We start from the raw sequence: 25,852 nt of genomic DNA, 5'->3' as shown, positions 1-25,852 counted from the left end.
TTATAATAAATTTTTCATACAATACAAATTGTACTTTTTTATGGAAATGTAAAAGCAGCAAAAAAAAACTAAACCAACAAAAAAAACTTGTGTCAATTCAACGACAACAACACAACAGTTACATATAATTTATTATTAATATCAGTAAAATACTAATAATGATAAAAAAAATTTTATAATGATTTTTGAAAATTCAATTTTTTTGTTGTTGTATTTTCTAACTGTTCGGTACATCAATAAAAAAAAAGTACAGTTTTTTCCCCTTAAAACTAATAATATGTAAGAGATATTAATATATCTACTTTTTTTAAACATAATATTATAGATACTGTATTATATATATATATTTTTTTAGATTTATATATTAAAGTAATAGATATATCACTTACCACTTCAAAGCCGGTCTTTTTGAGCTCCAGTACGTCGAGCGTGAAGTCGCTTCGTTGGCCATTCCTATCCAATTTCAATGGTCCACTCAGTCCCACGACATTAGACTTAAAAACATACAGTTTTGTTGTTGTTGTTGTTGCCGATGAAAATAAGATATATATAAAAAAAATTATTAAAAGCATTTTGTTAGACAAGATAATCAAAAATATAAAAAAAAATTATAATAAAATTTCAGACAATTTCTATATATTTTTAAGACTTATGATCTATTAAAATGAAATCGAGTTTTTAGTTTTATGGAGAAATTTATATGAATTACAGTATATATATATATATATATATATATATATTATTGAAATCAATTTATTTCCTATAATATCATAGATTTATAGACTATTTTTATAATCTTTTGATATTTATAGTAATAATAATGTAAAGCAATGTTTCGCATAGTATTTAGTATATAATTTCTCAAACATTCACTACTGTAGAAAAATGATAACATTTATATATATAAATATATATATATATATATATATATATATATATACTGTATATACTATATATCAATAAATATATTCATATACTATATATGTGTGTGAAAATGACTTTTTTTGAAAAATAATAATGTGTCAAACATATCACATGTATTATAATGTAATTTAACAAATATCTAGTAAAATAAAATTCCTATAATATGATGGAAAATCGCAACACCAAAAAATAATAATAATATTTTGTTTGTATAAAATATTTTGTGTAAACATTTTGATATACTACTGTATGGATATATTGTTTTTATATTATTATATTGAATATATATAGTTTAAATTGTATTTATATATATATTACTTATATATATATTTTTTTAAAAATAAGAGAGAGAGAGAGAGAGAGAGTTTAATATTAAACTAAAATGCATATAATGTACACTATGTATGCATATATTTGATATAGATTTAGAAAACATTTTTTTCAATATATATATATATATTTATATTTACAACTAATGTTTTTTTCTACAAAATCATCTGAGAGTTCAATGATTATGAAAATAGGTTTTATAAAATCTGGTGTTTAGATTTGATTTACTCAACAAAAAAATCTTTTAGTATAATTCTCTCTCTCTCTCTCTCTCTCTTCCTCTCTCTCTCTCTCTCTCTCTCTCTCTCTCTATCGAAGTTTATCACTATGTTTTGCATTTTATTTGATATATGAAAATGAGAGCCAATTTTGATGATAAAGTTATGCAAAACATATTCAAAATTCAAATAAAAAACATTGCGCTAAAAATTATTTACCAAATTTTGCATATTTATATACAATATTTAATTTAATATACACTAATATTTTAATAGTATAGCTAATGTAAAATACTTCTATACTGTAGTATAGTATTCACAGTTTATGATAAAAAAATAAATAAATTTTATTTAAAAGATATAAATAAATATAGATATATATAGATATGTATAGATATGTATTAAATTTCGTTTTTAGTTTTATTCAAAAAAATAAATATATTTTTATATAATTCATATCAAGTATAATATATTATATTTGAATATATATTACATATATATATATATATCTATATATATACAGCAAAAAATTATGCAAAGTAGTCATAATTTTATAGAATATAAAAAACTTATATATAATTTTCTCGTCAACAAAACTTTTAATCAATAAAATAGTATTTTTATATATATATTTTTTGTATATAATATTATTTTGTTTTATTTCTATTTAAAATTAAGTATATCTGAGACACCATTAAGATTTGTTTGAAACAAATTTTTAAAAAACAAAAATAAAATAAAATAAAACAAAAATACTGTCATTTAGAATAAATTTTAAAATTATATACAAAATAAAATGAAAAATAATAATAAAAATCAATTATTTATTCATAGAGTTGATGGCAAAAAAAAAGTTTTATGTATAATATGGTATAAAATACTATACATGACTTATATATGTATAGATTATTATTATTATTTTCAATTCAAATTCATTAGACATTAGAGTCAAAAATATATAAATATAATAATAAATTATTAATGAGACAAAATCAATTTTTAAAATAACTTCATCTAATTTTTACTTATTTTTTTAATATAAAAACATAATTTACTAAATAAATATATTATATATAATTATTAATTTATAAGTTGCATTGTTGTATATATATATATATATTGAAAGCATAAAATATTTTAAAAATATTTATAAATTAAAAATTAATTATTTTTATGCAAATCAAATAGTAGAATATTAAATTATTAATAAACTTCAAAAATATTATACAAAACTATTTTAATAAAATGATAATAATAATTTAAACAGTTATTATATTGTCATGAAAATGTAAATTAATAGTAAAATCTTATACAATAACATATTTTTTAGTATTACTAGTAGTTTATAATACTGTATATGTTTTTATATTTATATATATAAATCATAAAATATTTATTAAATTTATTTAAAACATATTCATTACTACTATATAACTTGTATAACTCTTATATTATATATATATATATTAAAAAATAATTGTTATATAAAATATACATAAATGTATAATTTATTAAATCTCATAAATTATATTTATTGTTATTATATTATATAATAAATTTTATTATACAGTAAATACAGTATTTATGAAATTTTCAACAACAACAACAAAACTGTTTAACACAACTATTTAAAATAATTACATAATTTAATACTACAACCGGAAACTCATAAAAAATAATACCCGTACTAATAGCATCTCCCTGTCCTAGATATAGATATATATATATATAAATAATTACTAAACAAAAAACATATATAGTATATACTCTATATATATACAGAATAAAATAGTCTAACAATTTTTTTTGTAAACTAAGGCAAAATCATGTTAGCGTTAAATCCAAGCAAATAATATTATATATATTATATATGATTCATATGAAACAAAACAAAAAAAAATTATGAGCCAATCAATTAGATTTGAAATAAACTGTATATAACTAACAATAGTTAAGTATTTTTGTGGATAGGGTAGCACTTATATACTGTATATATATATATATTTCTCAAGTCTAGTAGATAACTAAGCTAACTGTGCGCTCAATGAACGGGCAAATATCTGGTAAATTTAGTTATTTATTTATTTTTTACTTTGTTTTATATATCCATATATATATATATTATTTTTTGTTTTGCTTAGTAAAGCATTGGCATCGCCTACTTAAATGCCAGCAAATTATTGATATAATTTTTGTTGTTGTTGTTGTTGTCGTCTCCCTTATCTTATAGTTATACAGTTTACAGTATGCTATATATCTTTAAACATATTAGTATCTCTCTCTCTCTCTCTCTCTCTCTCTCTCTCTCTCTCTCTCTCTCTCTCTCTCTTACTCTCTTTTTCTCACTCACTCACTATTTTTCACTCGTACTCTCTATACATCCCATTTCTCTATACAATCTGCTGCACAGATATATATATATATATATATTTATATATAATATATATGTTATATAGCCATGACTTGAATGTCAATGAAGTTTTAACTCAAATATAAGAGTCTTTTCTATCCGAGTGTTTAAACGCCTGTCTGGAGAATTGGCAGACAATATAATGTCACACAAAATATGACACAAGAATTGCCAAAAACCTCTGCTCTCTCTCTCTCTATATATATATATATATATATATATATATATAACTCTCTCTCTCTCTCTCTCTCTCTCTCTCTCTCTCTCTCTCTATAACTCTCTCTCTCTCTCTCTCTCTCTCTATAACTCTCTCTCTCTCTCTCTCTCACTCACTCACTCACTCTCTCTATTCTCTCTTAACTAAGATTTTTGTCAACTTATTTGGAGATTTTTGATTAGAGATGAAAAAGAAAGAAAAAAAGAAAGAAAGAGAGAAAACGTAATATTATTAGTGAAAGTCAATGACAAGAAATATCACATACAAAACTATATATATAAGTAATAATAATAATAATTTTAGATCCATTGAGTCATACAATTTCACATCACATCCATTAGCCATCACTTTCACGCATCCTTTGATCGGTCTTTACTATCAGTACATACATAATACTCTCTCTCTCTCTCTCTCTCTCTCTCTCTCTCTCTCTCTCAACACACACACACTCACCCACTCACGCACTCATTCAGTAACTCACTTACAATATTCTCTAACATTTCGTTTTAGTCAATGATATCGATGTCTGTATATTATATCAATTGAAGACAGGTTTAAGTATATATACGTTTTATATATATAAAGTTTATACGAGATATCATCTCTGGAAAAGTATTGCCCAAAAAAAATATTAAATCGATAACAAAAAAAAAACCCAGACATACATTGTTTAAAAGCCGGAAAATTTTTTATAATTTTTTTTTWAAAAACGTATCATTTATAYACTCTCACTYATACACACACACACACACACACTGTCTTATAAAACATTTATCAATATATATATATATAATGTTTTATAAATAATAAAGTAATAGCAAAGTTAAACAAATATATATTGACTACACGTTATGGCTATATATTAGCMGTTAATCCGATAGACTATTACATATAGAGTATATATATACAGTATATATATATATATATTAAGGACAGTAGTATTTTTAAAAAGATTGTACCTATAAATAGTAGGATATATATTAAAGTACAATATATTGTACAATACATTGTATTTGTTGAGATGTTTGTCTCCACTCAACAACAATAGAAATAAAAACTATTTTTATTTATCAATAGAAACAACAAAAATATTAATTAAACAAATAATATATTACTTTAAATAATTTGTTTTTTAATTTGGTATAATTATTATTTTTATTAAATGTTTCATTCATTGATAAAATGTATAATAATAATATATTTAAATAATTTTTAAAATAAATGATAATTTCAACAACTATGTATATTAATAATAAATTAAATAAATAAAAATTGTTTAATAAAATAAATATGGATAATTATATATTAATAAAATGTTATAATAAATAATTTACATTACATAGATTATAACATACATACAAAAATACTGTATATATATATATAGTTATAGTTTGTATGTATGTTATAATCTATGTAATGTAAATATATATATATATATATATATATATATATATAAAATATATTCAATAATTCATTTTTGCAATGCCAACAAAAATAAACTTCAAAATTTGTTATATTATTTTTTTTGGTAAATCATAAAAATTATAAATTTTTGCATTCAAATATTAAACTCAAAAAAAATAATAATAAAAAGAATATATATATTATATATAACTTATAAAATTGGAAATATTTCTTTTATGTATTGAATGAATTTTTTTTGAGTTAAATTTGTAAGAAATATTTATATATAAAAATATTTTTTTTTATTTTATTTTATTGAAATCGATGTCTATTTTTATATAAAAAACCAACACTTACTCTCTCTCTCTCTCTCTCTCTCTCTCTCTCTCTCTCTCTCTCTCTCTCTCTCTCTCTCTCTCTCTCTATTGAGTACAAGCATKAGATGATCCAAACGGATGACTAAGTGAATGAGAGAGAGAGAGAGAGAGAGAGAGAGAGAGAGAGAGAGAGAGAGAGAGAGAGAGAKAGTATTGGTAGACAAATCATATAAAACAATGTCTTATCAAACTATATTCACATATATATATATCACAGAATATTTTTTTTGCAAAACAGATCATTGACTAAAATTTTTATCAATAATATACTGTAGACATAATGTACAGTATATATATTCAATCGATACTTTAAAAAAATATTGTAATTTTGTTTAACAATTCATTGCATTAGAAGTATTATCATTATAACTACTAATACAGTATTTTTATTATTATTATTACTATTAAAGTGTTATTATTGTTATTATCATTACAACAACAACAATAATAGCACTTATAATAACTTCAAATAATGCATATAAATATKTTTGTGTTTATAATATATAATATGATACATATATATTTATATTTATTAATATAAATATTATATTATTTAGTATATTATAATATATCTGAAGTACCGTTCAATAATGGTTAATATAAAATAATTACAGTATTATAAACAATAGCATCACTGATGTATTATAAACAATTGAAACGATAATAATAATAATAATAATAATGAAAATAACAATTGCACTTAACAATAAATATAGTATACTATTGTGTATTATAAGTAAAATCAATATAAAATACATAACATATAAAGCTTTTAATATTTTTCATAAGATAAGCATATTTATAATGTATTGTAACATATTGTAGATATTTAGATRATAAATGTAAAATTATTTTTTGTTTGTTATTTACTCTATAATATAATGTATATAATGTATACAATTAGTTGATATATTTTTTTATAACTATTAAAAAATATTATCATAATAAATACATGTAAATACTACTACTACTACTACTACTACTACTACTACTACTACTACTACTACTACTACTACTACTACTACTACTACTACTACTACTACTACTACTACTACTACTACTAGAGAGAAAGAGAGAGAGAGAGAGAGTTAAAAACAATACTATATATATATTCAATATACTGTAAATTATTAAGTTTATGCTTGTATACCAATTGACACAAAAAAATATATATACTAAATATTATTTTTATAATAACTAAAATTTTTGGACGAATATCAAAAATTTTTATTATAGTTTTTTTAAAAAAAAAATTGATTCAATTATATTTTGTTGGCAACCCTTAAACCTAAATTCCCAGTATATATATATATWTTTGTGATAAATATAACACTAGATATTTATATTATATGTAGTGTTTAGAAAAAGACTAAATAAAATCTTTCAAAACTTATGTGAAATTTAATTTCTCTGACAAAAAAAACTAAAAACAAATTAACTTAAAAACTTGTAAAAAATATAATAATTTTGTTTGTGTGTGTTAGACATTAACATAATATACAATTGTGTTGTAATAATAATAATAATCTTATAATAGCTAATGCATAACTTAATAATAAAAAAAATTACAAACTTTTTGTGTGTGTGTACTATAATTAATTTAAACTAATATTTCTATAATGTATTTCTCAATATTTTTGTTGTTGTTGTTATTAATAATGTGGGGTATCATAACATAGCATACATACACTAAATAATGGATTGTTTTTTACAATTTGCTATATAAAAACATATATATATATATAGAGAGAGAGAGAGAGAGAGAGAGAGATTTACAGTATATATATATATATAGTATATACTATATATGAAAAGCAAATTTTTATATTGTATTTTATTTTTTGTATATAATATAATATAATCTATTTATGTTCTGATATACTGTATAGTCTATAATATATGCAATTTATTCATAACTTTTAGATTTTGTTTAAAAATAATTTTCTACAAAAAAATCTATATATATATAGTTATTCATCACTCATGCCATATACTTGTATRTATATAYACAGTATATATATATATTGTATATGTATTTTATGTATAAAATTTTCATATTAAACTTTCTCCCCCCCTCCCATAAAAATCTAATGTGAAACAAATGAGAAACTGTTTGCAAATATTTAGCTCTCTCTCTCTCTCTCTCTCTCTCTCTCTCTCTCTCTCTCTCTCTCTCTCTCTATGTTTTCTAACAAAATAATGTATTAATACATATATTATATATTATTATGTTATTATCCACAAAAAAAATTGAGAACTCAATTTTTGCAATGACTTGTATGCAAATAATATTTATTATAAAAATGGCAAAATTGAGGTATAAATAAATAAATAAATAAATATTTTAMATACAAACTAAAAGGCTATAAATTTTAAATTACAAGAAATATTCATATTTKGTTTTTTTAAATATAATTTTACAGTACTATTATAATAATAATAAAACATGTAATAAACTGATTATTATTATATTAAAATTTAAAGAAAAAATATCAGTCAAATATTATTTATGCAAAATTTAATTTTTACAAAAACTTACACATGTTTTATATATATGTAAAAAAACAGATTAACTAAATATAATTTTTTTTAAAACTTTATTTTTATATAAATTATAGCCAAATAAAAAAATCTTTATATATTAATTATTATATCATAATAAATTATATGGCATAACAACATTGTATTATATATATATAATAATAATATATATTATATATAGTAAGAAAAATATTTATTACAAACTAAACTATTATCAATCACATATTATTAAATACAGTATAMATGTACATTATATAAATTATCAAATATATTATATACTATATATATATATATATWTATTTCATATAAAACTTCTAWACTATAAAAAAACTGTATTTCTAATGATTAATAATGTTTATCCACAATAATAATAATAATAGTGTTAATTATAACTAAATTTAATTCAATGTATAAGTTTCTCATTTATTTTGTTTGTTTTTTGTTGTTTTATCATTATTATTATTATCATAATTTTTTTTTTGCAGCCATTAATGCTTTTGTCGCAATCAATTACATTTGAAATACAATTGAAAACAGCAACAACAACAACAATAAAATAATAATAATAATAATAATGACAAAATAAAATATGTCCTATTAGATAAAACAAAAATAAGCAAAAAAAAAATTTGTCCAAAAATATTAAGTGAGAGAAACATAATATCAAAAAACTATATATAACAGCAAAAAAAATCATTGAAATAAATATACAGAATATAAATTTATATATTATATATATATATACAGTTTATACAGAATATAGAAAATAATAATAACATATATTAACAGTAATAAGAGATTCAATAAATAAATTGAATGAAACTAACGATTAATAATGACTATCAGTATAGCAGTGACTGATAGCATGAACTTTGTGTATATGTACTGTATATTAGACACATTATTATGGGTAAAGATATCTATAATATGGAGAAAGAAATAGAGAGAGAGAGAGAGAGAGAGAGAGAGAGAGAAATGTAGAGGAAAGGGATGATTGTGTTGCTGTACTCAGTATTGTAAGGAATAAATGATGAAAATACAAGAGAGAGAGAGAGAGAGAGAGAGAGAGAGAGAGAAAGGAAAGGGAGGTTAGGTAGGAGTGAGAGTACCGATAACTTATGGTAAGTGTGTGTAGTATTTTTGATATACAGACAGTCTGATAGATAAAGAGAAAGAAAGAGAGAGAGAGAGAGAGAGAGATAGCAAAACACGAACAAAACACTTACGGCTTTCATAAAGTTGATAAGCGATGTCCCATAAGGCCAGGGATCGCGGCTCTCGCACCCAACCATCGGCACTGTTGGCATTGATTGCATCGACGATGATATTGATTGCTGTTGCGAGCGCTCAAAGTCATCGACAGCTTTGGCAAAGAGGGTCACAGAATCGTATATTAAGGCAGTTGTCGTCTATATATATATATATATATATATATTTATATATATATAAGATTATATCGATATTATGATGATGAGTGGGTAAGTGTGTATGTATGTGAATGTGTGTGTGAATCCATATGCAGTTAAATATTATTATTAGTTTTTTAAAAGACACGATGAAAAGCCATTATAGAAAAAAATTAAGATAAAAAAATACTAGGAATTAGAAATTATTAAATATAAAATAATTATATATAAATATATAATATATTGATTGATTTTTATACAAACAAATAGCACGAATATATATATTTTTAAAAAATTTAATAAATTTTAAAAATATACTATATATTTATACAGTAAATAAATTATATGTTTAATATATTTAAAATAAACTATTATATGCTAGAATAATATATGTGATAACAAAAATAAATATATTAAATAAATTCTATACTGTTTATACACAAAAAATATATATTTATTTATTTTTAACTATCTTATGTAATGTGATGGCATTCAATTTATCGCTGTCATCCCGGTGCTCTATCTACTATACTATGTTATTGTTGTTTTATATATATATATATATAACAAAAAATTTCCAATTAACATTGGATATTATAAAAATACATTTATGTTTACTTTTATGTATCTTTATATWTATATGTGTGTACTATATATTCATTAACTCTATCTTTCAATTTTATATACAATATACAGTGTTATTGTATGTGGTATACATAAAATTATTGTATATATATATATACAGTAATATACAGTATATTTATCTAACGTTTCCTTATTTTTCTATCATATACTGTAAATACAGTACAGTATCTATTGTAGAGTTCAGTATAATGTTAATTATTGATTTTCTGACCCAATGAATATGTATTACCATATATTTCTTAGCAATGCCTATATATGATATACAATATATACATCTAAATAAAAATACATTATATATACAGTATATATTGTTTATATTAATATATATATATATATATATCAGTAATAGTTGAAATTCATTAATGTTATAGTGGTTATATTGTATACATATTAATAAATACATATATGAATTATATACAGTATATATATAAATAAACTGTATATCATTTATAAACTAATTTTAATTTGTTTATTGAATTTTATCTCTAATTATTTAATAATAGACATATTATGGTAAATAAAATAAATTATATAAATTTTAATAAATACAGTATAAATAAATAGTTACTAAAGTAATAATAATAAATTCTATGTATATATATATATATATATTAATATTGAAAACAGAATATACTGTATAAATATATTTGTTGTATAATAATCATAAATATATTTATTTTTAAAAAAAATATAATAATAATGATAATTGTATTCATCATTATATATATATATATATATGATAAAGGTTTTCGATTTTAGGGGGATATAGGGTGGGGTAATAATGGTAAAAAAAACTCGAAAAGGTTTGGGGGTATAGACCCCCTAACTTTTTGACTTCAGGTCAGGGGTTGTGGGTAAGATCCAAAAATTCTCGATCTTAGGGGGTAAGAGGTTTTACCCCCTACCCCCCCCCTTTAGCTACCCTATATATATATATATGTTTGTCATAATATATATTGAATAATATAATATACCGGTACGACTTTTTTGACGGCTGAATGCACTTTTCCAGTTATCCAATCTCTCTGTGCGTAACCGATCTCCTGTCCCCTCGGATCAAGTAATGTAAGGCCAGTTATATTAGTCTGAATGTATTGAAATTCACTCAGATTTAGTGTATGGATGTCCTGCGATAAAAATATTAATAATTAATAATTAATAAAAAAAACATAATGTTTTATCTGAACAGTTTTTTTAAATCTGTATATACTGTTAAATGATTTAAATATATTTTTATTTCAACAACAAAATAAAAATTAAGCAAATATATGATTACAGCGTTAAGTTTATGATGTCATATATATATATATATATAGTATACAATAGATAACTATAACTAAACAAAATTAGTTTTATTTCTCTCTCTCTCTCTCTCAGTCTGAGTAACTCAATTAGTTATTTTTGGACATAATATATAGATTTATATATACCTGTAATATATATAAAAATAATATATGGACAGTATGTTATTGCTAGTGTRTGTGTGTGTGTGTGTGTGTGTGTGTGAGTGTGATGAACGAGTAGCAAAAAAATAGATAATAAGAGAGAGAGAGAGAGAGAGAGAGAGAGAGAGAGAGAGAGAGAGAGAGATCTAACATAACATAAATAAAAGTAACACCAAAATTATAGACATTTGGATCAATTCAATACATTTATTTAACATTTCTTTGGGATGACTGCTGTTGTTGTTGTTGTTGTACTGTATATCCTAACGGGTGATAAACATGTTGTCTCTGTATATTCTGTATGTACTGTACAATACAGAACTGGTATGTTATAATATATATATATATATATATATATATATATATATATATATATATATATATATATATATATATATATATATATATATATATATATATATATACTATATATGTCTATTCCTGTCTATACATTATGTGGTGCTGTTGTTTGATTGTAATACCAAATAAGTCTTCTTTTCTATGCTTAACTATAAACATATAAAAATAACTATAATATATATTATATATATATATATATATATATATTATTAGTATACGATTGATATCGATTTGGGGATTTTGATTGTGAAAAATTGTTTATATGTGTGTCCTATTATTTACTACTCAAACCCTTACACATTGTATGTGTTTGTTTGAGTGGACAGACTATTCAAAATATAAAAAAAGAGGATAGACACAAAATTATTATTGCCATACAGTATATGCTGGTTGTCCTCCAAATCACATACACAAACACAGGTCATTGTGAATACAGATCTCCCGGTGTCTGCATCTCTCTCTCTCTCTCTCTCTCTCTCTCTCTCTCTCTCTCTCTCTCTCTCTCTCTCTCTCTCTCTCTCTCTCTCTCTCTCTCAAAACCCCGTGCATGCAATCATTGTAAAAACGGGGGATATAAATCATGGATATTGTCTCTCTCTCTCTCTCTCTCTCTCTCTCACCCTGTCATACAATGAAGTGTATAGTTTATGACAAGTATTACTGTATATAAAAAATACAAGTCATGTCCATAACATATATATAATATATATAAAAATAATATGATATGTGTCTGTGTCTCCTAACTAATATAGTTTATATATATATACACTATAGTGTATACTAAGATAACACAATAGTTATCGTTTGTAATTATAATATAGTAGTAGTAGTAGTAGTATTAGCAGTAGTAGTAATAATAATAATAATAATAATAAAAAACAAAATAATCATTTATTATCATTAGTATACTCTAACGTATCGTTGAAATAAAATTATGTAAAAACTATTGATAATAAATTAAAGCAATATCTTATATTGTATAAATTATATCTAAAAAAATTTATTTATGCACAAATGATTTTATTTTTTGAAAAATAATTTTATATATTTTGATTACAGTAGTAGTATTTTTTTTATTGAATTGATATGATTTTTTGTGTGTATATATTTTAGTATATTATTTGAACTTTTATTGAATAAATATCTTTTTTTTTGTGTATTTTGCTATACTCAACGATTTTTATTTTATTTTTATATATATACTTGTATGACATTTAATAGCGATGACAAACAAAATTAGATTATAAGCCTCAGAAAAAATGTATTTTCAATTTCAATGATTGACCATCACTTGTATTATATATATATATATATATATAAATTTTAGTACAGTAAATATATGTTATATCTATTGATAATATTTATTGAATTATTTCATATAAATTTTTTTAGAGAGAGTATAATGAGATTTCAATTTTTTATATATAAATTTACTGTATAATATATATATATATATATATATATATATATATATATATTATATCTACAATACTTTATAAATATTTATGGCTTTTAAACATTAAATATAGTGAATTAATGACAATATGAATGAAAAAAATAATATAAAATATGTATATATATATATCAAATCAAAATTAAAAATATATATATCTATAATAAACTTTTTTTTTTAAATATTTGCAAAAATCAACTTTAATCTTATGAAAAGAAAATGTAAATAAATTAAAATACATTATTCATTAATACAGACAAATCTTCTTTTTTTAAAAATAATGTGAACAGAAAAAAATGTTTGAAAAATATTTATTTTTTATTATTATTATTGAAACTAATAAATAACAGAATTTATTCTTGCAATTTTTTTATATGGCTTAATATATATATATATCGTATAATATATTATATAATATAAAACACTAATACAATATTATTATAACATTGTTTACCATTGATTTAAACCGACTATTATGCGAAAGACAATACTTTAAAAAATGATATAACAATGTGTTTATATATATCAAGTATTTACTGTATTTCTCTCTCTCTCTCTCTCTCTCTCACTCTCTCTCTCTCTCTCACTCTCTCTCTCTCTCTCTCTCTCTCTCTCTCTCTCTCTCTCTCTCTCTCTCTCTCTCTCTCTCTCTCTCTCTCTATGTTGACTAATATAATAATTTTTTGAAGACAAAAAAAAATAAATAAACATAAATAATAAAAATAATAATACAACAAAAAAAAGATTCATTTTCTTATAGTAATATTATTAATATAATTATTATACGGATCATTGATTTATATAACATAATCCAAACAAACAAACAAATAAACAAAACCAACAAAAAAATGTTGTATTTTTCATTGTATGGTATATTGTTTTGTGATATACTATAATATTTCAATGAGTATTGTATATACTATGAGTACATAATCTGTTTAATATTATAACAAATATATCTAAAGCTTTTTAGATACTATACACTATGTATTTAATATACTGTAATTTATATATATATATATATATTCACTTATATAACATTATATACTATATATCTATATATTTATAAAATAAAATATAGTATCCAAAACAGTCAGTCAATATGTAGCCAATATATATATACTGTATATTATAGAAATTCAAACAAAAATTTTTCACTTCATATATAAGATTATATTTTTTTTCTTATTTTATTTCAATTTCTTATATATAATACAAATGAATAGTTCGGCAGAAAAAAATAATACACTAAAGTCAAGACACGAGTGAAAAATAAACTTTAAAACGATTACCACTATTACTATCAATAGTAGTTGCAGTACTACTACTACTACTACTACTACTACTACTACATGTATTTAGTTGTTAGAAGGCTATAAATATAGAGCACAGTTATATACTGTATAAACTAACTCCAGTAGTGTCTGTATGTAAGTGTGTATGTGTTTTGTTAGGCATCCCATCTCACATAATATACTATATAAGTGGTGGTAACGGCTCGTGAATGTCGATTAGCTGACCATTAAAATGATTTACAATCGGGACATAAAAAGAAATTTTTTATCAAAAAAAATCTMTCTCTCTCTCTCTCTCACTCTCTATTACACACCCACCCACTCATAATAATCACTTACTCTTTTGACCACATTTTGTGTGATCAAACTATTTATAACAAATGAAAAAAAAATTCAACTAAAAATTTGTTTTTGAAAAAATAGATTAAATTGTTATCTATTAATATAACAGGCAATTCAGCAATATAATAGCTAATTAAGAAAATACTATTATATTAAATTGTAATGTAAATCTATACTAAATTAAACTTAAATAAAAAAATTATACAGTATATAAGTTTTTTTTAAAAAAAAATAATTTTGTTTTTTAATCAATATATATAAAATTTATATGTATTATATATCTATGATACTTTTATTTTTGATTAAACAAACTAAAATAAAAAATAAATATATATACACACACATATATATATACACATACACACTCATATATATATATATATATATTTTCATTATTTTTTTGTAATTCACTATTTAATCAATGGGGTTGAATTTTAAATAAAGTTACTAAAAATAACAACACAATATATTTTATGAGATAAGTTCATTATATATATATATAACTATTGGAAAAATAAATAGTGAAAAAACAGTCAATCAACAAATAAAACATATATATATATATATATATATAATATAAATAAGTACTCATAAAAAATTATGTTTATTTAGTTTGTGTTTTACTATATATATATTATTTTGGGGTTCAAATGCCTTTACACATACAATCTATCAATTTTTTTTATAGATATATAAATCTATATATAATTTTTTTTCTGTGTGTTTCACATTTATTTACTTAACGTTTAGCTCTAGTGACACATACATACATAAAAGTAGACACAAAAATTTGTTGTCATAACTAATTTGTCAATTATTTATATATACATTACTACTGTGTGTATATATATATATATTAAATAAATCTAAATTTTGTTAGAAAATTTAATAATAAATATTAGAATTATAAATTAATTATTTTTGTGTCATCAAAATCAACATGTTTTACACTAATTTTTTTTATAATAACAATTTTTTGTTTAATATAAAAAAACAATAGTTTTTATTTGGCGCAAACATCAAACCGATTGTATCAAACAATGGCCACACATTTATATGATGGACGACAGCTACTTATCTATATATAGTATAAGCTGAGGAAATACTAATGTTGTGTAAAAAACAACAACAAAAAAACCGATTGAAACTTATCCGTGAAATATATGGTATAAAAACCAAAGCAATCATCACTTGGAGAGAGAGAGAGAGAGAGGAAAAAAAGTTTGCCAATGTTTGCCTTTTTTTCAAACATAACATATGATCTATGGGTTAACTGTATACAAAAATAAAATAAAAATTATGRTATATTTATAAAAAATATATTTTAAGTCGACTATTTGTTGCCAAATAATTTCTATATATATATATATATGTGTGTATATATTGTTACAATTTAGCTAAAGTAGTAGTAGTAGTCCGTGAATTGAATTAAGTACACAATATTATTGTATATCGGTTTATGAGTTACCGGTGCTTATTTCGCACGGATTTCCACTGTTAGCATAACATTTATATTTTTATATAAGCTAACTTGTAGTATATACTGTATATATATAAGTTACATACACATACACGAGCACTGGGATATACATGGGAACAGACAATGAGTATATATATATATAACTTATAATATAAGTTATTCATTGATAATAAATGCAAACAAGTTTGTGATTTTTATCAACACTCATACAGTTTTATCAGTTTATTAGTTGTACAGTACATAAACTTTATATTACAATGTTATTCATAGATTCATAATACAGTTTGATATGATATACCGTATGATATATGTAAGCTAAAAAATTTTTGATAGTTCATAAAAATGATATATTATAATAATAATAATAATAATATGTATTAATTTCATTACCATAAACTTCAGTACCATTGTAACAGTATCATTGAAGATAATTTTTAGATACTGTACTATTCAAATAAATAATAATAATATTTATCATATGACATATTTAATTTTATTTGCATATTATTTTATTTTGGTTACGATATTTTAGATATATAATTAAAATAGAAATTTTGTTTTCAAACAATTATATACAGTATATATTGTGTATATATTGTACATATACTATATATGTATATATTTATAACAATAATTAATAGGTGTCAAGTTTTATTTATATAACATATGTGTTTTATATTTAAATATATATACAGTATATATATATATATTATATAAATATATGATATCTTGAATAATACGAGTAATATGTTAATTTGATTCATTAAACAAAATAATTTCAATTACTATCTAACAATAYATATATAACTTAAGCTTAAATTGATGACAACATTATAAACTATTTTATGTTCAAAGTTATAAAATATATATAATTTTTTTCATTTAAAAATATATACTTCATATAATTCAGTTGATATTTACACAAAAAGCAATTGAAAGTTAAAACCACTGGAAAAGTAAATTATGATGAAAAGTAAATAATAATAATAATATAATAAAATAAAGTAAAAAATAGTAAATACTTAAGATTTTTTATTTTGGTGACAAAAATAGTTTTGTGAAAATTCGATAAATATCAATAAAAAATAAAATAGCAAAATTAAATATATAAAATAATAGAAATCATCCTAAAAATATTGTTGAAAAATAAAAGTTTTTTTTTTATTTTGGTCATTTGGAAAAAAATATAAGGAAAATTTTAAAATAAAAATATTATTGTTATTTTTTTTTGTTGTAAAAATCATCAACAACAAAAAATATAGCATTTTTGAAAGTATTTTTTTTATTTACCCAAATAGTACCAGTAATTTCTAAAATAAAATGTTATATTTTTTTCTTTAACTCTAAGTTAAAATTTTTTTTTATTTTCTTAAAAATAAATATCTCTATTACTGCTAACATAATTCTCTAAACAATAATATAAATATACTGTATATATATATATATATATATATATATATATATATATATATATATATATATATATATATATATATATAGTTTGTATCAAACAATTTTTATATATTTATATATATATATATATATATATATATATATATATATATATATATGCAATATATTATTATTATACATAAACATAGATATAGAGTGTATACTATAATATATATATATATATATTAGAATACAAATGAAAAAAAAATAAAATACAAATTCAATTTAGATATTTTGTTTGTCGGGTACTTTCAATTTATATAAATTATATTTATTTTTTTTAATATTAAAAAAAGCATTGAGGTTATAATGTGTATCGTAATATTGCTAAAAATAGTACATTTTCCCAAATATATGTATAAATGTATTTTATTATTATTATTATTATTAAAACAAATATCTATTTTTTAAATTCTATAAATTTTGTCACAAATTTATTAAATAGCAAAATCAATAAAATTCAAAGGTTTTTATTTATTTATTTATTTAGATTTATTTATTTTTTATTGCAATATATATACATATTAAAACAATACATGTATATAAACTATTTTAAAGAATTTATTTATTTCAATATACATTATAAATATATATAATATATATTTATTTAAATTTTACTAATATCTATAAATCATAGAAAACTATTTATATAATAAATACAACTATTGCGGTAAACGATAAAAAAGTTTTTTTTTATTTATATATATATTGCAATAAATATAATCACATTAAATATTTTGATTTTAAATTCAATTTATCTAATATAATAAATACGATAAAAATATGATTAAGAAAAATAAAACGAAAGTTAACGAAAAAAAACCTATGTTTTCATATTTTCCTAAAAATAATTACCAAAAAAATATATCTCTGAACAAAAAAATATGTCAATGTTTTTGTGTGTATATATATRTATATTATTTTATGCTTAATGATAAGTTTAGACATCAATTCACATATTATACAGATATAAACCACATATAAAGACGCTAAATATCAACATCAATATAGACTTAGTGGGTGAGTGAGTGAGTGAGTAGTTGTTGATTTAGTTAGAGGCCTACAAGTGATATGTAATACATTATATAATATATTTTTATATATATATATACTGTAGATATTATACAGTAGTAAATAACGGGCCAAACATTATTCAAACATTTACTTCCGGTTTCTCTTATACTATGATAAGTGCAAAAAAATCACTTAATATTATATTATATATTAATATATATATATTTGTTGTTGTTATTATTTATTTGCCATTTTCATTACGTGTTGTTAAGTCAAATGTATTTTTTTTTGCTTTCACTACTACTACTACTACTACTATGTCTTATTGATGATCACATCCTAATATTATATATATAAAAGTATTGTAATCATACTGTATATTATATAATACTTGATATATACTTATAGTKGTATATAACAGGCATTACCAATGTGTCAGTCAATGGATGAGATGTCTAAAAGTTTTATTTTATATGTATATATCTATTTGTGTATTGATTACACACACATCCATATCCAACAAACATTTTAGTAGTTATGTGTTTGCATTTGAAATACGTGAGTAAATGTCTTAAACATTACACTTAAACACTAGAAATGTATGTCAATTATTATTATTWTTTTACTTCAATTTTGTTGTAGACATCAACCAAAAAAAAATAAATAAATAAATAAATGCAAACAATTTTTATTTWTATATATATATTCCTAATGTATTTGTGTTTTAATGTGTRTGTGTGAAAAAGCACATCATAAATAACTGTCGTCCCCCCTATACAACCCTCCCATTATCATCATCTAACTAACTTATTAACTAACTAACTAACTAACTGTCCCTATCATTAAACAAACTTATTGATAACAACAACAAAAAAAAATAGTGTCTACTATACTATCTGTGTCTGTATTGTAATGTATAGTCAATGAAAACAATAAAAATAATAGTAATAGTGATTTTGTACGACAATAACAACAACAACAAAATATAATAGTAAAATAATATGTATTAAAATACTAATATAAACTGTATATATATATACTGTATTTAAGACATACAGTTATTTTTAGCGACAAACAATTGGGAACACTTTATATTATTAATATATTAAGTAAAAAAATAAATAAATAAATAAGTTTTTGTTACACTAGTTTGTGTGATGACATATGAAATAATGATATTATTTTTATAAGACTATTGCAAAAACTAAAACTAAAACAAATAAACTGAAATTAATTGCTAATAGTATTGGTAATTATAATGAATATAAATGTTGAGTTGTATTTATTTATTTTTTCTATTATTTTAATAGCCTTTAAACGTCTAATGTATGCCACTGTCTATTAACTATTTAGATAAATTTATATATATATATATATATATATAATACTTTTATATATATATATGTAGTTTTTATTTAGCAATTTTCTATATATATATTAATGTATATGTATAATAATAATAATACATTATATACAATATATAAATATATATATATATGTGTGTGTAAATATGTGGTATAAATAAAAATATATTCAATAGATTCAGTAACAGTAATATAAATAAAAATCAAGTATAAAATTAAAATAATTTATTTGGTTATAAACACACAGTTTAAGTATACAGTATATATATTATATATATATATACAATAAATTATTTATTTATTTTTTGAATTAGAAAAATTTCCATTTAATTATAAGTAAATTATTATAAATTAAATTCACAGTTAATGTTAAAGTAAAGTCTTATATATTTTTTCCGTTTTTCTAATTGTTGGACACATATAACTACTTTTATCTAATTTGTTGTTTGATTTTTGTTGTTGTTGTTGTTGTCGTTGTTTGCAAAAACAAACTTTTTTAGGCTATAAAATATAGTCTAACACTTTAGGTTAATGATTATAACTTTTTGGTGTATTTAATTGTCTACTACTAACACACTAATTGACAAAAATTAACTTTCATTAATACCTTAATGTATAGAAAAGTTTAAACAATATTAATGTTAATGTTTATAAACTTTATATACAATATATATATATATATWTATATATACATTATATAATATCAACAACGAAAAAAATATTAAATTATAACTTTTTTCTATAAGAAAAGTAAACTTTCCAGTATATAATAAATTTTACTTAATATATATATATAATATTACATATAAAAAAATATTTTGATTAAACTATTTTTTTTGGTACTGTACTCTATGGTCTACTCTATATACAGTATATAATATATATATATATAATGTGTTAAAAATAAAAAAAAATAAAAACAAAAATAAGTTTTTATAAGAATATTCTCTAAAAAAATGTGTAAAATCTTTTTTCCCATAAAATTATCTCATATAAGATAATAACTTAGTTTATATATATAAAAATTTATTCATAAATTACTAAAATCAAAACAACAACAAAATTTTAATAAAAGTTATTATTAGAGAAAATCATAATAACTATTAATATAAGAGAAAGAGAGAGAGAGAGAGAGAGAGAGAGAGAGAGAGAGAGAGAGAGAGAGAGAGAGARAGAGAGAGAGATTATATAACAATAAAAAATAAATTTTTATTTGTTGTTGATTAAGTCATTAAACTTACTATAAAAATATATTAATAACTATTAAAGCAGTAACCAAAAATCAAAAATAATATATATTATTAATTGTATACAAATAAATTACTAACTAACTAACAAAACATAAATAAACAACAAAACAATTGGCAAAATTATCTATAAATTTTATTTTTTTATATATATATTATATGATTGATACGCTACTGTTTTTTGTTGTTGTTGTTGTTGATGATTATATACTTTTATTTAGTTATTATAAGTAAAAAAATTAATAGTTTTATTATATAAGTAAAACTATTAATTTTTTTTACTTATATATATATATATATAATTATATTATAGTATATTATATTAATGATTTTAAATGTCTTACCAAACTTGTGATCAGATAATTGTCGTATTCTGATAATCGTTTCATTTGTGCCGCCTATATATATACATTGAGATCAAAAATAAAAATAAATAAATAAAATTACAGATTATATATATATATATATATATTGTATATATATATACTGTACAGTATATATATAAATTAAACACAAAACTAAATTATTGCCCTACAATTAATCAAACAGATAGCTCTCTAACATTTAAATATAAATTATATATATATTGTATATATAATTTAAATAAAAATTCAAAATAACAAAATAATTTTATATACACTATATAATCTACATACAGTATATATATATATAATCTATAAAAATACTGTATATTCTGTATGCTATTGTACTGTACTTTACATATATATACAGTTATATATCATTGATTTTTTAAATACTTATAGTATATATACTAYTATTATTATTATTATTATTATATATTGTTTCTTTATTATTATTTTTCTATTAAAAACTAGTTAAACGTTTAATTAGATGCAACTAACTAACAACAACAAATATAAAAATAATTTTTCAGATAATTAAAAGCAATAAATTTAAAAATCAGATTAATTCTAAATTCAAAAAAAAAACAATTAATATTAATTTATAATTTTCTATTAAATAGTGTTTAACTTTAACTTTAAAAATCACTAACAAAATAAAAGACAACAACCAAACAAAATAAATATATATCTTAAACTATCTTAAAATTTATTAAAAAAAAGTCATTATAAACACTATACAATTAAAACTACAAAAAACTAATATATATTTTTTTAAAATTTAAATACCAATAAAAAAAATATTAATAATTTAAAAACTAAATTTATTATTATTATTATTTATGATTGATTTATACCTGTCTTAACAATTCAATCACTTTATCATTGCTGACACTCAGGACAATATTATGTTCAGTTTTATGGACATCTTTGATAAGTTTTTGGTATTGAAATTTCGGATCATAGGGATAGTTGGGATCAAACTGCAAGATCGACATCTTTACCCGACGCATATTCGGATGACTGGTAATCCTTAACAGATCTTTCAGTTTGATTAGACCATCGTTTTGTTCAAATATCAGCGTAAATGACTTCCAGTTTCTCGATAGTACCAAATCCATGAATGCCTGACTCAGTACGGATGCTTCGGGATATAAACTGATGGTAAAGTTGGCACCATTACCGGCTATAGAAGCAGCCGTAGTCGATCCGTGATGATAGCTCTGGCCACCACCACCACTACCGGCTACCGACGATGATGACGAATGAACTGCTGGCCACTGACGATAGGTTCGATAGTCCCAGAATACCGACAGATGCGGTATATGCAGATTGTTGGCCAACGATCTCAGTAGCCAACCGACGGCCGGCGATTCCGAACCGAGTAGCGCCCAAACACCGTCGTTGACCAGATTATTGCATATCAATTTGGCCGCATGAAAACTGTCGTGCGGTTTGATGGTCTCCACTCTGGCCATCAATTGCTTGCGGGACAATACAGTACGATCATTGTTGACCCGATCGACGGCCGCTTTGAATGCGTCGATCAGTTCAGTTTCGCCCGACTCGAAGATACCGCCTATTTGTTTGGGTTGRTTGATATGGTGGGGGAGGGGGGAGGGGATTAAAATTAAAAATATTTAAATTTTTTATTTTTTACTAAAATATTATTTTTTTTGTTAAATTATTAATTATTAATTTTGAATTATAATAAATTATTTTTTCCCATTTTATATAAAAAATTAAATTATTTTTTTTGAAATTTTTTGTTATGTTTGTACCAATATATATATAATTTGTATCAGTGTAAATTTATATTATTTATTTATTATAAAAACTATTATTATTATTATTAGTTTACAATTAATAATAAGTAATAACGATTAGCTGTATATATAAGTTGCATAAGTTTTATACTAAATAGTATTAATGTTAATCTATGGCAACAATTTTTCTACATATAATTAATTTGCTTTCATATTTAATGTTTATGCTATGTTATTAATGTTTTTGACAGTATAATATTAATATATATATATATATGTGCTATATTAAATGTCAATATACAGTTAGTTTATATGTTCAATAAATTTATTAATAATAATAATAATAATATCAATTTTCTTTCAAACATCTAATTATTATATTATGTAATATAAAGTCTAACTGTTTAATACAAAATTAACTTTAAGCCATACAGTAGTATATAATATAGTAAAATAATAATCTAATTTAATTAAATAAAATATTTTTTAATATCACATATTATTATTAGTAGTATTTTTTTTTAAAAAAATTGAAACACATTAATACAATACATACCAATTTTTATGACACCTGGAAGTCCATTAATTTGTACGACAATTTGCCAAATGATTAGACATAATGACAACAAAAATTTATATCTAAATAATAAAGTCATTGTTTTAAATGATATAACATTTTTTGTTGTTGTTGTTGTTGTTGCTGATAGGTTTTTTTTAGGTGGGTGCTCTGCTTGATGGATATTAGTTATTGCACTTCCACATAATTAAACACTTTTTATATTTATTTATTTTAAAAAATACACACTCACTCACCCACCCACACACACACACACACAAACACATACACACACTTTCACTGAACTACATATAAACTACCAATTATTTAGCATATAATCACATTTTTCACATTTTTTCCCAACACAACTCTAAATAAACATTTTAAAAGTTGTCTAATAATAATAATACTGTAATAATAATTAAGTCCAGAATATTCTTATTAATCAAATTTTTTTCTAAATATTAATTATTATTATTATTATTTAAATTTATAGTTTAAATTTGAAACACTTTTATTTAACAATAAAAACAATTACATACAGTCACCTCAACAAAAAAAATATATTGCACTCATAGGTTTAAATACTGTGTAGAGTTTAAATTAATTAGTAGGAAAAAAGTTACTATTTTTAAAAACACGTTGTGAAACAAATATTTATTTTTTTTATTATTATTATAGTTTGTAAGTCTCAGAGTCACTAATAATAATAATAATAATATGTTGGGTTCAGTTCATACACACAACACTATTGAGAGCATCTGTATGTATGCATCAGTTTGGATGTACAGTATGTATGTAGGGATGGATGGATGTGAACAGTCTCTCTCTCTCTCTCTATTTAGCTTTCAAAACCCCTACTACTATAGCATAAGCCAACAAAACTCTCTCTCTCTCTCTCTCTCTCTCTCTCTCTCTCTCTCTCTCTCTCTCTCCCATCAGCATCACTACAACTACCAGTCCTACTAATACTACTACTACTACTACTATTAGATGATACCAACGCTAACTAGTGTTACGTAACATCACTAGTAATACTATAACTAAATAATCTAAATAAATAATAAAAATAATAATACGAAAGATATTAATTTAATATTATTATAAATTATTAAAAAATTTGAAATATTTGAAATTGACATATCCAATAATTTATTCAAGTTAATAAATTTTTTTTTAAATATCATATTTAATATGTTTAAAGTTTAACAACAAAAAAACTTTATATCACAATATAATATTTA

At 21.1% G+C, this 25,852-nt stretch overlaps 1 protein-coding gene across 1 annotated transcript in view; it reads right to left on the bottom strand.

Annotated features, from left to right (window-relative positions):
- LOC128961476 (glutamate receptor ionotropic, kainate 2-like) overlaps positions 1 to 24,962 on the bottom strand; it is a 61,686-nt gene extending 36,724 nt beyond the window's left edge. The window contains exons 1-6 of the mRNA XM_054307720.1: positions 24,609 to 24,962; positions 23,144 to 23,865; positions 22,269 to 22,322; positions 11,447 to 11,599; positions 9,648 to 9,830; positions 390 to 494 (exon numbers count right to left, since the gene is read on the bottom strand). Coding sequence (XP_054163695.1) covers positions 390 to 494; positions 9,648 to 9,830; positions 11,447 to 11,599; positions 22,269 to 22,322; positions 23,144 to 23,865; positions 24,609 to 24,708 — 1,317 coding nt within the window. The 5' untranslated portion in view covers positions 24,709 to 24,962. The remainder of the gene's footprint in view (positions 1 to 389; positions 495 to 9,647; positions 9,831 to 11,446; positions 11,600 to 22,268; positions 22,323 to 23,143; positions 23,866 to 24,608) is intronic.
- Between the last annotated feature and the right edge of the window lie 890 nt (positions 24,963 to 25,852).

This window comes from Oppia nitens, unplaced genomic scaffold (assembly GCF_028296485.1).
Source record: "Oppia nitens isolate AA-2021 unplaced genomic scaffold, nextdenovo-longstitch-racon4-pilon3 scaffold5_pilon_pilon_pilon, whole genome shotgun sequence".
Lineage (NCBI taxonomy): Eukaryota > Metazoa > Arthropoda > Arachnida > Sarcoptiformes > Oppiidae > Oppia > Oppia nitens.
The sequence above is the reverse complement of the archived record's forward strand: the minus strand, read 5'-3'. Positions and strand labels throughout refer to the sequence as shown.